General features: G+C 34.8%; 1 protein-coding gene across 2 annotated transcripts in view; it reads right to left on the bottom strand.

Moving 5' to 3' along the window:
• stat6 (signal transducer and activator of transcription 6, interleukin-4 induced) overlaps window positions 1–13,275 on the bottom strand; it is a 33,536-nt gene extending 20,261 nt beyond the window's left edge. Inside the window, exons 1-3 of one of the 2 annotated variants that reach the window (XM_059333104.1) lie at window positions 12,960–13,275; window positions 638–786; window positions 413–557 (exon numbers count right to left, since the gene is read on the bottom strand). In XM_059333104.1, the coding sequence (XP_059189087.1) occupies window positions 413–557; window positions 638–771 (279 nt within the window). In that variant the 5' untranslated portion in view covers window positions 772–786; window positions 12,960–13,275. The remainder of the gene's footprint in view (window positions 1–412; window positions 558–637; window positions 787–12,959) is intronic. The other variant, XM_059333103.1, reaches the window with a different exon arrangement.
• Between the last annotated feature and the right edge of the window lie 2,309 nt (window positions 13,276–15,584).

Raw genomic sequence — 15,584 nt, 5'->3', positions numbered from 1 at the left:
TTTGAACATAAAACATGTTGTTTGTTCATTTTTCAGAATACATTTAAGAGCACGTCCCATTTCTTTGGAATCAGGGTGGCACGTAGGCTTTTATGTTCTTGTACTTGTTGTGAGGTCTTCACTTCCTCTCTACAGCCCTAACATTACTCAGAAAAAAAGAAAAAATATACATTTCCCTACATATGCAAACACCATCTTCCTGTCTCTGGTTTCAGTGGTCTCAGACATGCAAACCTGCTGCAACCGCTGGCAGCGGCTTTGGATTGTAAATACAGTGCCGGCTGTAACAAACTGCATTAAACCTTTATTGGAAACAGCCGGAAAAATCACTGTGTCTGCATGAAACCTGCCAGGAATCTAGTCAGGAACCTAAATCCTATTGTGGGAGCTGCAGAGTGACACAGTCCCCTACCATGTTCCTGCTGATCTGCATCAGCTTCATCCTGTCAACCACGTTGGCGTTCTGATGAGCGAGCGCCTGCAGCATGCTGATGGTCGTGTCCAGCAGGAGCTGAGCCTGGCTCTCCTGCTCCACCTTTTCCAGCGCAAAGTCGTCCCTGTGAACCCACACACACACACATGAATACGCTGGATTTATGCATGTGTGAATGTCTGTGTGCACGTGTTTGTGTCTCACCAGCTTTGGCTCTCAATCCATTCTGCTAAAAAGTGTCGGACTTCGATGGGGAAGGCATCTGGGGGGTAGAGGTTGTTGATGGTGGCATCAGACAGGCACTGTATCATCTGGGACATGTGCACCCACTGCGCCATGATCAAGCCGGGCTGCTCGAGTCAGAGAGAAAAGGACAGGTTTACTACATTTTAAATTCACAGTGGAAACAAATAGGACATATTTTTGACACTGGCATTATAGAATAAGGCAGGAGTTACACTAACAAGGGGTTTTCTTATTATTATGAGTAACAATTCCCCCATAAAAGACCAAAACCATCACTGCCTAAGTCCATCTGTTTTCCACATTCCTGTCCTGTTTGCAGCACTACAGCTCAAGCTCATTTATCAAGATACCCAATGTTGACAAGATGGCCCAAAGATGCACTGTTTATCTGAGAATAAAACTGTAAAACCACCAGGCATCATCATCAAATTATAAGCTTTCCCACAACCTTGAACAACATCAAAGGTTAAGAAAGTTTCCATGATAAAAAAAGAAAGCAAAAGGAAGCCAAAAATGTTCATATTTCTGTCAAATAAATCACTGTATTCTACATGTCTCATTTAAAACGTTGCCAAAATATTCACTAAAAAAAGATGAAAGACTGCAGGAAAGGCTGCAAGTAGTTACACTGTTGATCATAGAAAGAAACTGTAAAAAGTCATTAGCGTTGCACTGGAAAAAGTAACCAAAACAGAGCTTAAAATTGTGATATTTCTGTCAAAATTTTATTCTACATGTGCCATTTAAAACATAGCCAAAAATAGACAATTTGCACTAACCAGATCCTGTTAAAAACATCAAAACCTGTGCTTTACAAATATCTGTTTACACAGAGCAGAGAGGACAGAAGAGGCTGTAAAAATGTATGTGGTAAAATAGTTCAATAAATATAATATGTGGGGACCCACATTTTTTTCCAATATTTATGACACATGGGGTATTTTTGATAAATGTTTATATATAAATTCCATTTCATTCCATCTTAAAAAAATAATAGAGAAATTCAACTTTTTCTTTCTTCATGATTTCTGTCATTATAAGTGTGTTATTCTGCAAAATTGTTCACATTTCTAGACATATTTGTGCTGATTCCATAGAACTGTAGCACTTATATATTATTAAATATTTACTTAAATTAAGCAGTGAAGTACAAGGACAGAGTGAGTAAAATAAAAAAAAAAAGAGCATAAAACGCCCTGAAACAGCTTGTTGGGGTTCAGAGGGTCAGAACAAACTCATGCTGTGCAGCCAAACATTGTTCAAGTCCACATTGCTTTGTTGCACATTTTGGTCGAGGTCCAAAGAATTCCAAAAATATCAAGAACGTGACACAACATGTCGAGCTTTTCAGTTTCGATGTGTCTTGTGTTTTGAATATAGTGTTAACACTGTTTCACTGTTTGCTTCAGGCTGGAAAAGGCTGATACAGCACGTCCTGATCCCCAAAAAGCTGTATCAAAAGCTAAATAAACAGAATGGATTAAACACAGAATTCAGATTGTATATTTAAAAAAAGTTGATCAGTTTGAGCATAAACTATCTTGTATATTTCCTATTTAAACGGGCACGGCATGTGCAAGATCTAAACAGGTTTTTTTTTTTTTTTCAAATTAAAATTTTTGGTAACGCTTTATAATAAGGTCCTTAATAACCATTAATTAACAAGTAATAAGGCATTGTTCTAGTAGTTGCAAAAAGCATAGTTAACTTATAGTTAACTTATGATAGATGAGCAATTAAGTATATTTTAATATAAGCAAACAAAATAAGATTAATAAAAGGCATGGCAAAGACATAATGGGTGAGTCATGGGTGTTTCTAATGCCATTATTAACACTTATATAAGCTTATAAACACACAATAATGTTAATAAGCATCGTGTAAGGACTTACAAGGGCCTTATTACTTGTTAATTAATGGTTATTACAAGGACCTTAATATAAAGCATTACCAAATTTTTTTAACCCTCTGAACCCTGAAATATAATGTATGTTTTCTTTATGACGGCCCTTGAATGGATAATAGGTTACACAAGTCTTTGTTAGAAAAAGCAATCATTATAAGCTTAAAATTGTGATATTACTGTCACTTTATTCTAAATGTGTCATTTAAAACGTTACCAAAAATAAACTGTTTGGAAAAATTAGATCCCTATAAATGCATTAAATTCTGTGCTCGACAAATATGTTTACACAGAGCGGAGAGGAGAGGACAGGAGTGAAAAAAAGGAACCAAAGTGAATTTTAAAATTGTGATACTTCTGTCAGAATCACTTTATTCTACATGCGTCATTTAAAACATTGCCAAAAATAAAGGGTTTATTGTAATAATTTAGTCCTCAGCAACACTGTGAAGCCAAGATTGATTCATCTGGGACGAACGGTCAAATTTTCTATACGATATTTTGACAAATTGAGACATACAGGATGTTTTTAATTTAAATTACCAGGTCGTCAAGTCTCTGTGATGCCTGAATCCCATTATAAAGACCAGTGTACTGTTCAATTCTCAAGAGTCGAATATTAACACAAAATATGTGTCCAAATACCATTCTGAATGAAGTTTTGTGTTATTTCAGAGACCTCACAATCTACAAATTGTATTCTACCGAAAGAAACCTTAGTTTTTTCACTCCCTCATAAGGGGAAAAGGACAAGGACACACATAGATCTCCCTGGGGTGCAGTAAAGCCTGAACGACTTCTTCTGCCAGAAACATCCCTGGAGGGGAGAGTGAGCCCTGGAGGTTTCCTTCTCCACCGTGTGGCCTCACAATCCCACATAAAAAAAACCCACAAAAAATCCTTAAAGTTAAATCACTCAACGTCACTCCTCCCTATGCATGTTTCCTGTCTGTTTCCACAGTGGCATCTAAAATAAACTCGCTCAAGCTAGTCAAGAACAAGACCCTTGGACAACCCCAGTTCCCATGAAAATTTTGGGATGCTGTGTGAAACTTCAATAAAAACACAATGATTTAAATTTTCAGGGTTGTATGTTCCTTTGTAAATTAAGTACATTCACTCAAGTACTGTGCTTAAGTACAATTTTTAGGTACTCCACATATCTAACTTTGTACTTCTATTTCACTACATTTTAGAGGCAAATATTGTACTTTTTACTCCACTACATTTAGCCGTCAGCTTTAGCTACTCTTCAGGTCGAGATTTAACATTAAAAAAATTATCATAATTATACATGTTTACAAATTAAATTACATAAAAGTATATTAAGTAGTTAAAATTAGCCCTACTTGGACAACAGTTAACTGCTTACATAAATGCTTAAAAAATAATAATACAATAATATTTGGAATATACACAACTGCTCAAAAGTTTGGCGTCATTTTTTTTAAAAAGAAAAATACATTTTTTAAATCAAAACAACAGACATACAGTCTAGACATTTTTAATGTGGTAAATGACTATTAAAGTTGGAAACGGCTGATTTTCTTATGAAATATCTATTAGATATTGTCAGCAACCATCACTCCTGTGTTCCAGTGGCACATTGTGTTAATCCACGTTTATAGTGTTGAAAAGCTCATTGATCATTAAAACACCTGAACTTTATATTAGCACAGCTGAAAACTGTTCTGTGCTGATTTGAGAAGCAAGAAAATGATCCTTCCTCAGGCTGGTTGAGTATCTAGAGGTAAAGTTGGAGACTTGTACAGGTTAAATTATTATTTATACCCTTGTCAATGTCTTTACTGTATTTTCGATTTATTTTGGAACTCATTTCATGAATAAAACTGTTTTTCATGGAAAACAACACAGACATTTGATGGGTGACCCCAAACTTCTGAGTGGGTCCATTCTGTATAACAAGTACTTTTACTTTTGATACTTTAAGTACATTTTGATGCTGATACTTTTGTACTTTTGCTTCAGTAATTTTGAATGCAGGACTTTAACTTGTAGTGGAGTAATTTCATGGTGTGGTATTAGTACTTTGACTTCAGTAAAGGACCTGAATACTTAATTCACTTAAGAAGAGAATTTTAAATACATTTGTTGACAGATATTTTACGCAGGCATGACAGATGAAGGACCACTTTGCAATTAGTGTTAGCAAAATTTCTTATCTGATGCATCTAGTTGTTGTTGCCGGTATTTAAAGGTGCACTTTCTCTATCAGTCAGACTCAAGTAAAGTCATGAAGACCTTATCTCTTTATATGGCACTCATTGAAATACTTTGAAATTCAAAATTTCAACCCTAGATTGTTATTGGAGGACATTAAAATACTATTTATCTTATGTGACTTTAAAAAAAATAATTTTCATGTTGCAAACCTAGGTCAATGAAGTTACAATATATGGTTCCTCGCCTGATAAAGGGTTATTTATAAATTTGACTCTGAGGATTTTAACTGATGAATAAACAGTGAGACATTACTTTTTACACACAGGATAAAGCGTGAAGTATGAGTGACATGAACACACATCACTCTGTATGATAACATCTGTTTGAGTGTGGAAAATCACAGTTCAGGTTGGTTCAGCTGATGTCACCGAGTAATGGGAAGTCAAACCAATACTGCTCTTTTTCCACTGGCATTCTCAGAAATCACAGAGGGGGAATTTGTCAGCTGTCAAGAAATTATTTTGAATTCTTTACTTACCACCTCACGATACAAATCCATCCTGTAGTTAAACGGAATTAAAGTTTTCACTTTCTACCAGCTGAGCCTCCCACCATCTGTATGTCACATTATACAGCAAAAAAAGTAACTTCTCTTCACTCACAGTTATCAAAACTACAGCTGCAATTATTTTCATGATCTATTTGTCTTTTTCAATCAATTGTTTATCCCATAAAATATTTCTGAAAACAGACACCCTTTAGAGCAAAAGGTGCCAAAAGCAAAATATTTTTATGATCTATGTGATGAATTATTTGAATTTGAGGCAAAAATTATCAGTTGATTAATCAATTAGTCAATGGAAAATGTTGATCATTTATTGGTTGTTCAATGGCAGCAGCTCTCTTGGTGCAGTTTCTCAAATGAGAGGATTTGTTTTTGTTTCGTTCCCACGGGCGAAATCAAAGATGTTTTCTTGAAAGATCGTCAAAAATACAGCTTTTATCTTCGAAAGAAAATACAAAAACAGTCATTATCGTTGAAATTTGAACTTCCTCACAGTCCTTGAACCAATCATAGGTTACGGAAGTGTTCGTGAGGAAAAGTAATCAAAATTCTACATGTCACATTTAAAACATTGCCAAAAATAAAGCGACTGCACAAATCAGATGTTAAAAGCATTAAATTCTGCTGCTCAGCAACACTGTGAAGCCATGACTGATTTGAACGGTCATGTGACAAATATTCACTGAAAATCTGTTTACACAGAGCTGAGAGGAGAGGACAGGAGAGGCTGGAAACAGGGAAATAGTTCAATATGTAAAGCATGTGGAGACCCACAATTTAAAATAATATTTATCAGAGAAATTGAACTTGCATTTTTTCTTTTTTTTATGATTTAATTATAACTGTGTTATTTTGTACAAAAGACATGTTTGAGTTGTTCCCACTTCTAGCCATGATCGTGCTGATTCCATAGAGCTGCAGGACTTATAGATTGTATATATGCAGTGAAATACAAGGCTAGAGTGAGTAAAATGTAAAAAGAGCAAAAAAATCATGTGTTTATACCTCATAATCAGAATGCAGAAACACAACGACAAAAAAGATTGGGCTCCAGTAGCCTTCCTCACCTCGACAGCTTCACTTCCTTAAAGGAAATACAAAGTTTAGTGACCTAACCGACCACACCTTCCCTGACATCTGCACAAATATCCTTCACCTTAAAACTGTGAGTGAGATGACTGTAAGTGACCTCTGGGTGTAAAAAAACATGGGCGTCTGGCCTGGAGTCATGTTATCAAGTGTTCATTTGCATGAACAGGTTTTTATTTTATTTTCCTAAATCAAAAAGGTTGTTTTGTGCAAGCCAGAGAATATCAATCAGTGTTTGCAAATTAACTCTTTTTTTATAGAGCCTGAAATCAAAATGTAGCCTGCAGAGGTTCTACAATCCGTGCAACATGCTCACGTCAGATGTGGAAAACCTGATTTTTTTGCAGATTTTTTTATGACAAAAAGAAAGACTTCTCCCTTTTCTTTCATCGTGTGTGGGAGGTAGTGAGGATACAGAAAAGGATCTCTTCGTTGGGCTGCGGAGTCACTTGGGAAAGCAGCTGTGGCTGTTTTATCTGAGCTTTTACTGTGCTTACGTTACAAGCAGCAGAGTTCAAGTTCGGTCACCTGGGGAAATTTAAATAGCAGATTTGTTTTCCTGCAAAGTAGTTCAGTAGTGGCAGCACCAGCTGCTGCAGCCGAAAGGAAAGTTATGTAAAAATACTTTGATGCTCTTTCAAAGTTTAAAACTCGATCGCTGATATCTGTAAATTTCCCAAAATAGTATTTAAAGTAAAACAAACAAACATTAGAGAAAAACACTGTAACAGACGGGGTGACATGTTCCTGTTGGCTGTAGTGCAACAAATTAGGGCGGGGCGACGGATCAACATCGTTGCATACAAAGTAAGAGGAAGTACAGATAAAATTAGAATGCCACCAGAGAGCAAGCTGAGGTTAAAGAAATACCTCGCCAAAGCATCCAAAGTGTGGGAGTGTTTGTGCAGAGTCTAAACAACATGGTGCTCTGTAGAGGTGGGGGAAAATCTATACAGCATAGTATCACAATATTTTGTGTGGCAATATTATATCGATTCATGGCCGCCAAGTGTGGATATTAAGCGTTTATTTAGCGTCAGTATTTTTGCCATTTTGTTTCTTCCGGAGGCTGTAGCAAGCTCAATTTTAGGAATATATTGGAGATACTGGTATCATGAAACTAGTAGATCTAATGAATCTATAGGCACCATGTGTGTGTCAGGATATCAAGTCGGGAAGTTGTTGAAATAACGCTGCAAAGTTAGGCTTTTTTATGATTCATTCACAAAAATTCACAGCAGTGAAGCTCAAAGTTTTTGAAAGTCTGATAAAATGCTGCAGTTGTTGTCGTCCATACATGTTTGATATCAGTTCGGTTCAGTTTGACTGAATACCTTGTTGGTTTGACTCTCATTGTGGAGAAATAAAAAGAGTGAAGTGAGATGAAGAGACTGAGAAAGATTTGACACCTCTCTGCACGCTCTGCAAATTAGAAACAGCATATCGCAGCAGTACAACAGCAATGCAGAAGCACTTGAAGCAGAAAGAATCCCGTACATTGTGTTATTATTTTGCTGTTGTATTGCGAAATGTAGATTGCATTATAATCCTTTGAGTTAAATGGAACACACTCTTGCATTAACTTTGTTTTGTTGAGCCTTTATATTGGAGTGTAAAAACAGAATACCAGTTGGGGAAGAATAATAATAATAATAATAATAATACCCTGCAGTGCTCACTTAGTTTTTCATATTTGTTCATTTTAATATTATTGGATATAATATTGAAATAATCCTTAGCTGCAGCCCTACTACAAATGCTTTGTTCGAGTTTCAGGTATTCACTGAGCGGTGCTTGGCAGTGACCTGTGATTGGCAAACAGCAGGTGTGAAACATGTTGGCAGTATTGGAGCTGAGAGCCGTGTGTGCCTCATCTTTTCCCCTAGAATGTGCCGTTGGCTCTCTTTTTTCTGATTCAGTGGAATCTGCAAACCTGTCGTAACCTGATGATTGAGGAATGCTACGATACCAATAAGGACATCTGTATGCAAATGTTGAAACATATGTTTTCTTTAAAAGATTGCCAAAGATACACTGCTGTAAAAACAGGCATTATCGTCAAAGGATGAACTTCCTGACAGTCCTTGAATGGATCATAGGTTTTATGAAAGTTTCTGTGCAAAAAAATAACCAAAACAAAGCTTAAAATTGTGATATTTCTGTCAGAATCACTTTATCTTTTTTATTATTGTGTCATTTAAAAACATCGCCCAAAATAAACTGTTTATTTTAATAATTTAGTCTGTATGAATAATGATGAGTAAAAGTACTTGTTGTGCAGTAAAATGTTCCCTGTCATTTGATATGATATTCACAACATTTAAGTTATGTTGCATTATTATTGCGATTTTCAACCCTTTTGAGTATTGCAAAAACAAGTATTGGGTTATATTACCTTTTGTAACCTTCTCAACCAATTTAAAAGATCGACAAAAATACACAGTTTGTCGTAGAAAGAAACTGTAAAAACAGCGATTATCGTCGAAATTTGAACTTTAATGACAGTCCTTGAACGGATCAGAGGTTACAAAAGTTTCCGAAAAAGTAACCAAAACGAAGCTTCAAATATATTCTACATGTCTCATTACAATGTCGCCAAAAATAGAGTTTGCACTATCCTGTTAAAAACATCAAATTCTGCTCCTCAGCAACATTGTGAAGCCATGACTGATTCTACTGAGACGAACGGTCATGTGACAAATATTCACTGAAAATCTGTTTACACAGAGCAAAGAGGAGAGGACAGGAGAGGCTGGAAACATGTAAATAGTTCAATATGTATGGCATATGGGGACCTTTTTTTTCTGATATTAATGACTTGTGGGCACTTGGAAAAGTGTTGTATATATAAATTATATTTTTTTCCCCAAAAAATTTTAAATAATTTATCAGAGAAATTCAACTTTTTGGCTGATTTATGTCATAACTGTGTTATTATTAATTTTTATATTATTTATATATAAATATATATATATATATATATAAAATTTCTTCCCCAATATTCCTGACACTTGTTGGCACTTGGAAAAGGCTTGCATATATAAATTACATTTAATTTAATAAAAAAAATTTGTCAGAGAAATTAAATGGTTTGGGGTTTATTCAATTTAACAAAAAGCGAGAAGAATAAAAAAATAAAATAATCCCATTTTGTGTGTCTAGGATGTTTTTTTAATGTTTGCCGTGGTATCAAGAGAGCTACAGAGCATATTTTTGTTCAATACAAGTAGTGTATCAAAATTCGAATACTGTGATCTACAGATATCTACAGATATTTTAGGTTTGGTTCCTACTTAAACTGTCATGCTGTGGGAGCAGCAGCTGTTCTCTGAGGTGGATCTTAATCCTCCTCAGCTGGTTGGTGATAGCTGTCCATGTTTCAGGCTTCTGCAATCTGGAGGTTGGTACTAACTGAAGTTAGAGGTGCACATGTTGTAAAAACACCTCATCTGTGCATGCAAGATCAATATGCACATTAATCACAGAACTACAAACAAAGTTACACTTTCAATGCAGCTACACAAACTTAAAAAGAATGTTTTCCTCAGCATAAACTGATTTCACAATAAGGGAGAGCAGAGCTGGTTGTGATAACACTTTCACCAAGCAGGGATAACTGGTTTTTCACAGCCAAAACAATAATTTTATCTGGACCATGTTAATGTTTTGATTTGTACGGATACTGAATGATATAAAAAGCATCCAATTAGAAAGCAGTCTCTTTAGGAAAGGTGTGAGGCATTTCATGTTTGTTTATTTCCAAGAGTCATGCTGCCAGATGGTTTGAAATATATATTTGTCAGAGAACTTAAATGGTTTGGGGTTTATTAAATTTTTTAAAAGTGAGAATAATAATAATTTGAAAAAAGAATCCCATTTTAGGATGTTTCTCTGAACTGAAAGCACTCAGTAGAAGCCTTCAGTGCTCTTCTCTGCTCCTCTTTCAACAAAGAAACATTTTCCAGTTCTGCTGTGGAGGACTACTAGACGCTGACTGGTCAATCACTCCAGTTGTGCATCCCAAACAAATGAGATGGTTAAGCGTTTCTCACAGAACACTGGGCGGGGATTGTTGTTTCACTTTTGTTTTTGTGTGTGTGTTTCGAATCCTCCAAGCAACAACTAGGCTCCTTTTCTGATTAAGGGTGAGAGGCTGTCACAAGTTTAAGATTTTTAAATGAAAGTTGGCTCTCTGGGGAGCCACAAGCGTCCTCTTTACATACATGCCCGCTTTATGGTGATACAATGCAGTTTAAGGCAAAACCCACATTATTTTCGCCTATTGCATTTGATAATTTCTACATACTTGGGTCACTAAACAGTCTGTGAGGTGCAATAATTGGGTATGACTGGAAATCTCAGACTCTTGTGGATTCAATGAGCCCAATTTTAATAATGTGTGATGATGTTAGTCATCAGTATTTGCATTTCATGTTCATGGAAAATGTTTAGATATCAGCTCTTAAGTTAAACTGTTATGACCTATTTTTATTGTTATTATTATATTTGTCCAAACAAATGTACCTTTAGTTGTACCAGGCATTAAAATGAACAATAAATTGAAGAAAATAAGGGTGGTCTAATATTTTCTTTGTATATGATATACAATAAAGGGGTTTCTCAGCAGTTTAAAGAACAGAAGTGCTCGTCATTCAATTGTCGAAAATGCAGAAATGTCAAAAGTTTTTAAAACCAAATCACAGCATGAATTTGTCTATAATGTTGCAAAGGTAATGGTATATTGATGTAATATTCTGTAGGGTTTTTAACCGTTTTTAATCATTTTTATCCATTCTCAAATAATAATAAAATGTCTAATTCAGCACCAAATGTGTGTAACAAATGGTATCAACCCCAAAATTGCTGCAACAACTTATAGGGCATAGTTTTTTTAACAAACATTAATGTTCCAACCCCTTATACACCTTATTATTTAATTAATAAAGTTATTTTATTAAAATATTTTTGACCAGAAGATCCTCAGCTTTCAGATGATGTCCACACTTCTACGTGGCATTTATTGTTGACCTGCTATCTCCCCCTAAATCTCCATGCCGAGTTTGAGCTCTTACCCTCAGACAGGAACAGAATAAAAAAATAATTCACAACTCAAGCCATCACTCAACTTAATTTGAATTTTAAAAAGTGAACAGTAAGGATACATCCAATGTATACTAATGTAGTGATGGTCCTGCCTTCAGTCCTGCCTCATTGTTTATTGTGTACTTGTCCTCTTCCAATGTTGTCTTTGGATATTTGTTGTTGTGTTTTCTAAGTCTTTATGCCTCTGTGTTTTGTGTGTGTGTGTGTGTGTGTGTGTGTGTGTGTGTGTGTGTGTGTGTGTGTGTGTGTGTGGTTTTTTTTCACCTGTCTGCAGAACAAATTTTCCTCAAGGGACAATAAAGTTGAAGTTGAAGAAGAAGTAAAAACTCACTGCCCACAACTCCCAATTCTCTATAAAGGGGGTGGGACACATTTTATTTTTGACAGTCATCACCACAGCCTCCCCTACAGCTGCTTTGCCTGATGTATGGTCACTAAGTGGGGATTAAGCGTTTCCAGTGTCTGGCTTAGCCACATAAACATGGAGCAACAATTTCCAGGAACAGCAGACAAAAAAATAAATGAGCACAGTGTGTGGAGGGAGGGACTGCTGCCACATTACATTAAATATAAAACGAAGTCTACACATGAGGCTCTATTTCAAGCCTACATCCTGATACTTTTTTTTGTAACCATAACGTAACACTGTAAAAATAATCGGCTAAGTAATTTTTTGTCAAAATTGTTTCCCCCCCCCCTAAATCATCTCCTCATGATGCCGGCCACCTATGTCACCTATATCAGATCATGTGATTTTACCCCTTTAAGATCATCACTTTGACAATTTGCCACATTCATAGGCATCAGATAAGAACCCAGCAAAGAAGAGCTAGAGGGAGATTGTTTAGTTATCAGTTTAGTTTGTCAGTGTTTTATTGTTGACTCTAATATTGGTAAGACTTTATTTTGAAGGTGTCTACATTAGAGTGGCATAAGCTTGTCATAAACATGACATGGGATGTGCCATGAACATTAATGACACTTTGAAGTAACATTAATGCTCATGATACTTGTCATGTCATGTTTCTGACAGGCTTGTGTGACTCTAATGTAGACACCTTCAAAATAAAGTGTTACCATGTCTTGCTTAAGTCACAAAGGCATGTCAAAAAAATTGCTTAAGTCATTTATTTCTCTTAAGTTACATAATTTACACACAGTGTTATTACTATGCCAATAGCCATCGTTTGTTACATCCTTTTTGAGTGAAATGATCAATAAATGTCATATGTTACACTTTTGGTGAAGTTTTTTGTGTTTCCTGCAAAACTTGAAAAAATTAGTTAGGCGATTATTTTAACAGGGTGACGATATGACAGAGACGCTCACTACCTGATTTGAACGCAACGTTTCACAACAGTGAAGGCCTCGGTGGCTGCAGGCCGCAGGATTAAACACAATCATATCCTCACAATAACACAAGCAGCGACTCTTACCTTCAGTTAGATAAAGGTTTCAAAGCATTGAAGAAACGCTCCTCTTCCTCCTCCTCTGTCTCATAAGTCCTCCGCCACTAGAGATCTGCTACTCCACATTTCCTGCCTCCATCACTCTCTGAAACGCTGTCCTTTTTCACTTTTTTCTACCCGAGAAGAGAGCACCTTAGAGCAGCGAGCAGTTCAGGCACGGAGAAGTTTTGAAGCAGCAGAAAGTAGGCTCGGCCTCACTTCCCTGTTACGCAGCGACGTGCCAGTCAGAGAGGAGCGCGCTTTATTTCCTGTCATGTCACGTTTCAAGTTCACACATGACCGAGAGTAGCAGTGTGGAGCACACTGTAAAAAGAGTCGAGAGAATAAAGATTAAAAAAAGGTAAACAGTGGCAGCAAAAGTTGACAAACATTTATCGTCAAATAATAGAAAACAGTGAAGTTATTTTACAGATAATTTAATACAGATATATAATATGGATAATATACAGTAAATATGAGTATTTAAATATATATGTAGAATAAGTAACTTTTTTTAACTTCAATATGACCGTAAGTGTTTGGCAACTTTTGCTGCCAGACTTATTTTAAATTTATTTTATTTTTCACTTACTGTAGAAAAAAACCCTATTAAAAACCCTGTAAAATAATACAGTATAAAAAAAATATATATGTAGAATAACTAAATTGTGCAACACGTCCCCATCCCCTTTCATTTTTTACATTACATTTAAAGTTTTACTATATGAAAACAGACAGTCGCCTTCATTTTACATGTTTTTTTATTTATTTTTATTTTTTTACATAAAATAGACTGCAATTTAACATTCAAGACCATCAAGCAATTGAATAATATTGTTTAAAAAATCTATAATGCCGCTTATTATAATTTACAGATTTCATCTTTCATTTTGTGGTAAATATTTTTAACATAAGTAATTATTTTTTATGGCATTTGCACTTAATGTAGTAAAATTGAAAAAATTACAATAAATAAAAATACATCTGTACAATAACAATAGGTTGTTACTTTAATATGACAATAAGTGTTTTGCAAGTTTTGCTGCCAGACTTAACATTTTTTATTTTACATTAAATTTAATTTGACGTTTTACTGTAAATTCTGAAAATTGCCTTTATTTTACATTCAGAAATAGGATGTGTATTTTTACATAGAATTTACTGTAATTTTTACATTCAAGACAAATTAAACAATTTAATAATACTGTCCAAAGAATTGATATCATTTACAGATTCCAACATCAATTTTATGGTTAGTATTTGTAATAAAAGTAATTTAGAAAAAAAAACAAGAAAACCCCTGTAAAAAATAATACCGTATATAAAAAATATATCTGTAGAATAACTGAAGGTTGTTGTTGTTGTTTTTACTTTAATAGTAAAAGTTTTAGTAAAAGACTTATTTTTCAATTTTATTTTTAAATGTTTTACTGTAAAAAAACAGAAAGTTCCCTTAAGTTTACATTCAGTGATATGATGTGTATATTTATTTATTTATTTATTTAATGTATTTTTTACACAGAATTCAGTGTAATTTAGCATTCAAGACCAGTAGGTAATTGAATAATACTGTAAAAACAAATCTATAATGTCCCATTATATTTACAGATCATGAGAAACAGTAAAAAAGAAAAAAAATCAGAAAGAAATATTGCACAAGAAGCAGCCACTTCAATTTTATGGTTAATATTTGTAATTAAATCAATTTAATTTATCATGGATTATTTTTTCTCAATGTAGAAAAAAGATAAAAGAAAACCCCTGGGAGCAACTTCTTCTTCTTTTTTTCTTTAACTTTTTTTCTTCTTCTATTTTTTTTTACAGTGTAATATGAGTGCGCGCATGCTGTGTGTGAAGGAAGCAGAATAACACACTTTTAGGGTTGGTTTGGTAATTCCAGTAAACACCCTACTTCCGCTAACGTGTCAAATCGGGAGGTAATCATGATACAAATAGAGCATGAATACTGAGGGATTCAGAAACAGAAAGTACCATCGAGTCTGGCGGGCTTGGTGAACTTCTAAAGAAAGGAGACGTAGGCGGAGTAATGTTGAGTCATCTCACTCGATGCTGTAACTTCCAGGAAGACACATGATACCATATCTGCAGATGGCAGTGCCTTCAAGTCCGACATCTTCCCAACGGCATTGTCTAACAGATATTCGGGCCCAAAACGGCTCAATAGCACAGGACTTCACCTCTGACAGACTCACACTATGTTGCAGCGTGTTCACCTGCAGGCCTGCGAGCAATTGTTTATAATAACACTTTATAATAACTATCACAACTACACGGTTAATTGCTTTATAGTTATATTATTGTCCATAAACAATCAGGTGGTATAATAGTGTTTAATTAATAGTGTTTCCTAATGATCAGCAATGCTATATGCTTATTTAACAGTTAATTATTGCACGTTATAACATTTTATATGTTTTTGTTAATGAAATCATTTTTGCTAAGCTGTAAACATGATTTTGATGGCTATTAAAAAGTTGAAACTGATGATTAAATTGTTAAAATTAAAACAATTTTAAAAAATTTAAAAAAATTGTTCTTTTAATATTTATTTATTTTAACGTTATTCATTATTCCAAAAAACAACAATGGATG

Source organism: Centropristis striata, chromosome 5 (assembly GCF_030273125.1).
Source record: "Centropristis striata isolate RG_2023a ecotype Rhode Island chromosome 5, C.striata_1.0, whole genome shotgun sequence".
In the NCBI taxonomy this organism is placed as follows: domain Eukaryota; kingdom Metazoa; phylum Chordata; class Actinopteri; order Perciformes; family Serranidae; genus Centropristis; species Centropristis striata.
This window is presented reverse-complemented; position numbering and strand designations above follow the sequence as displayed.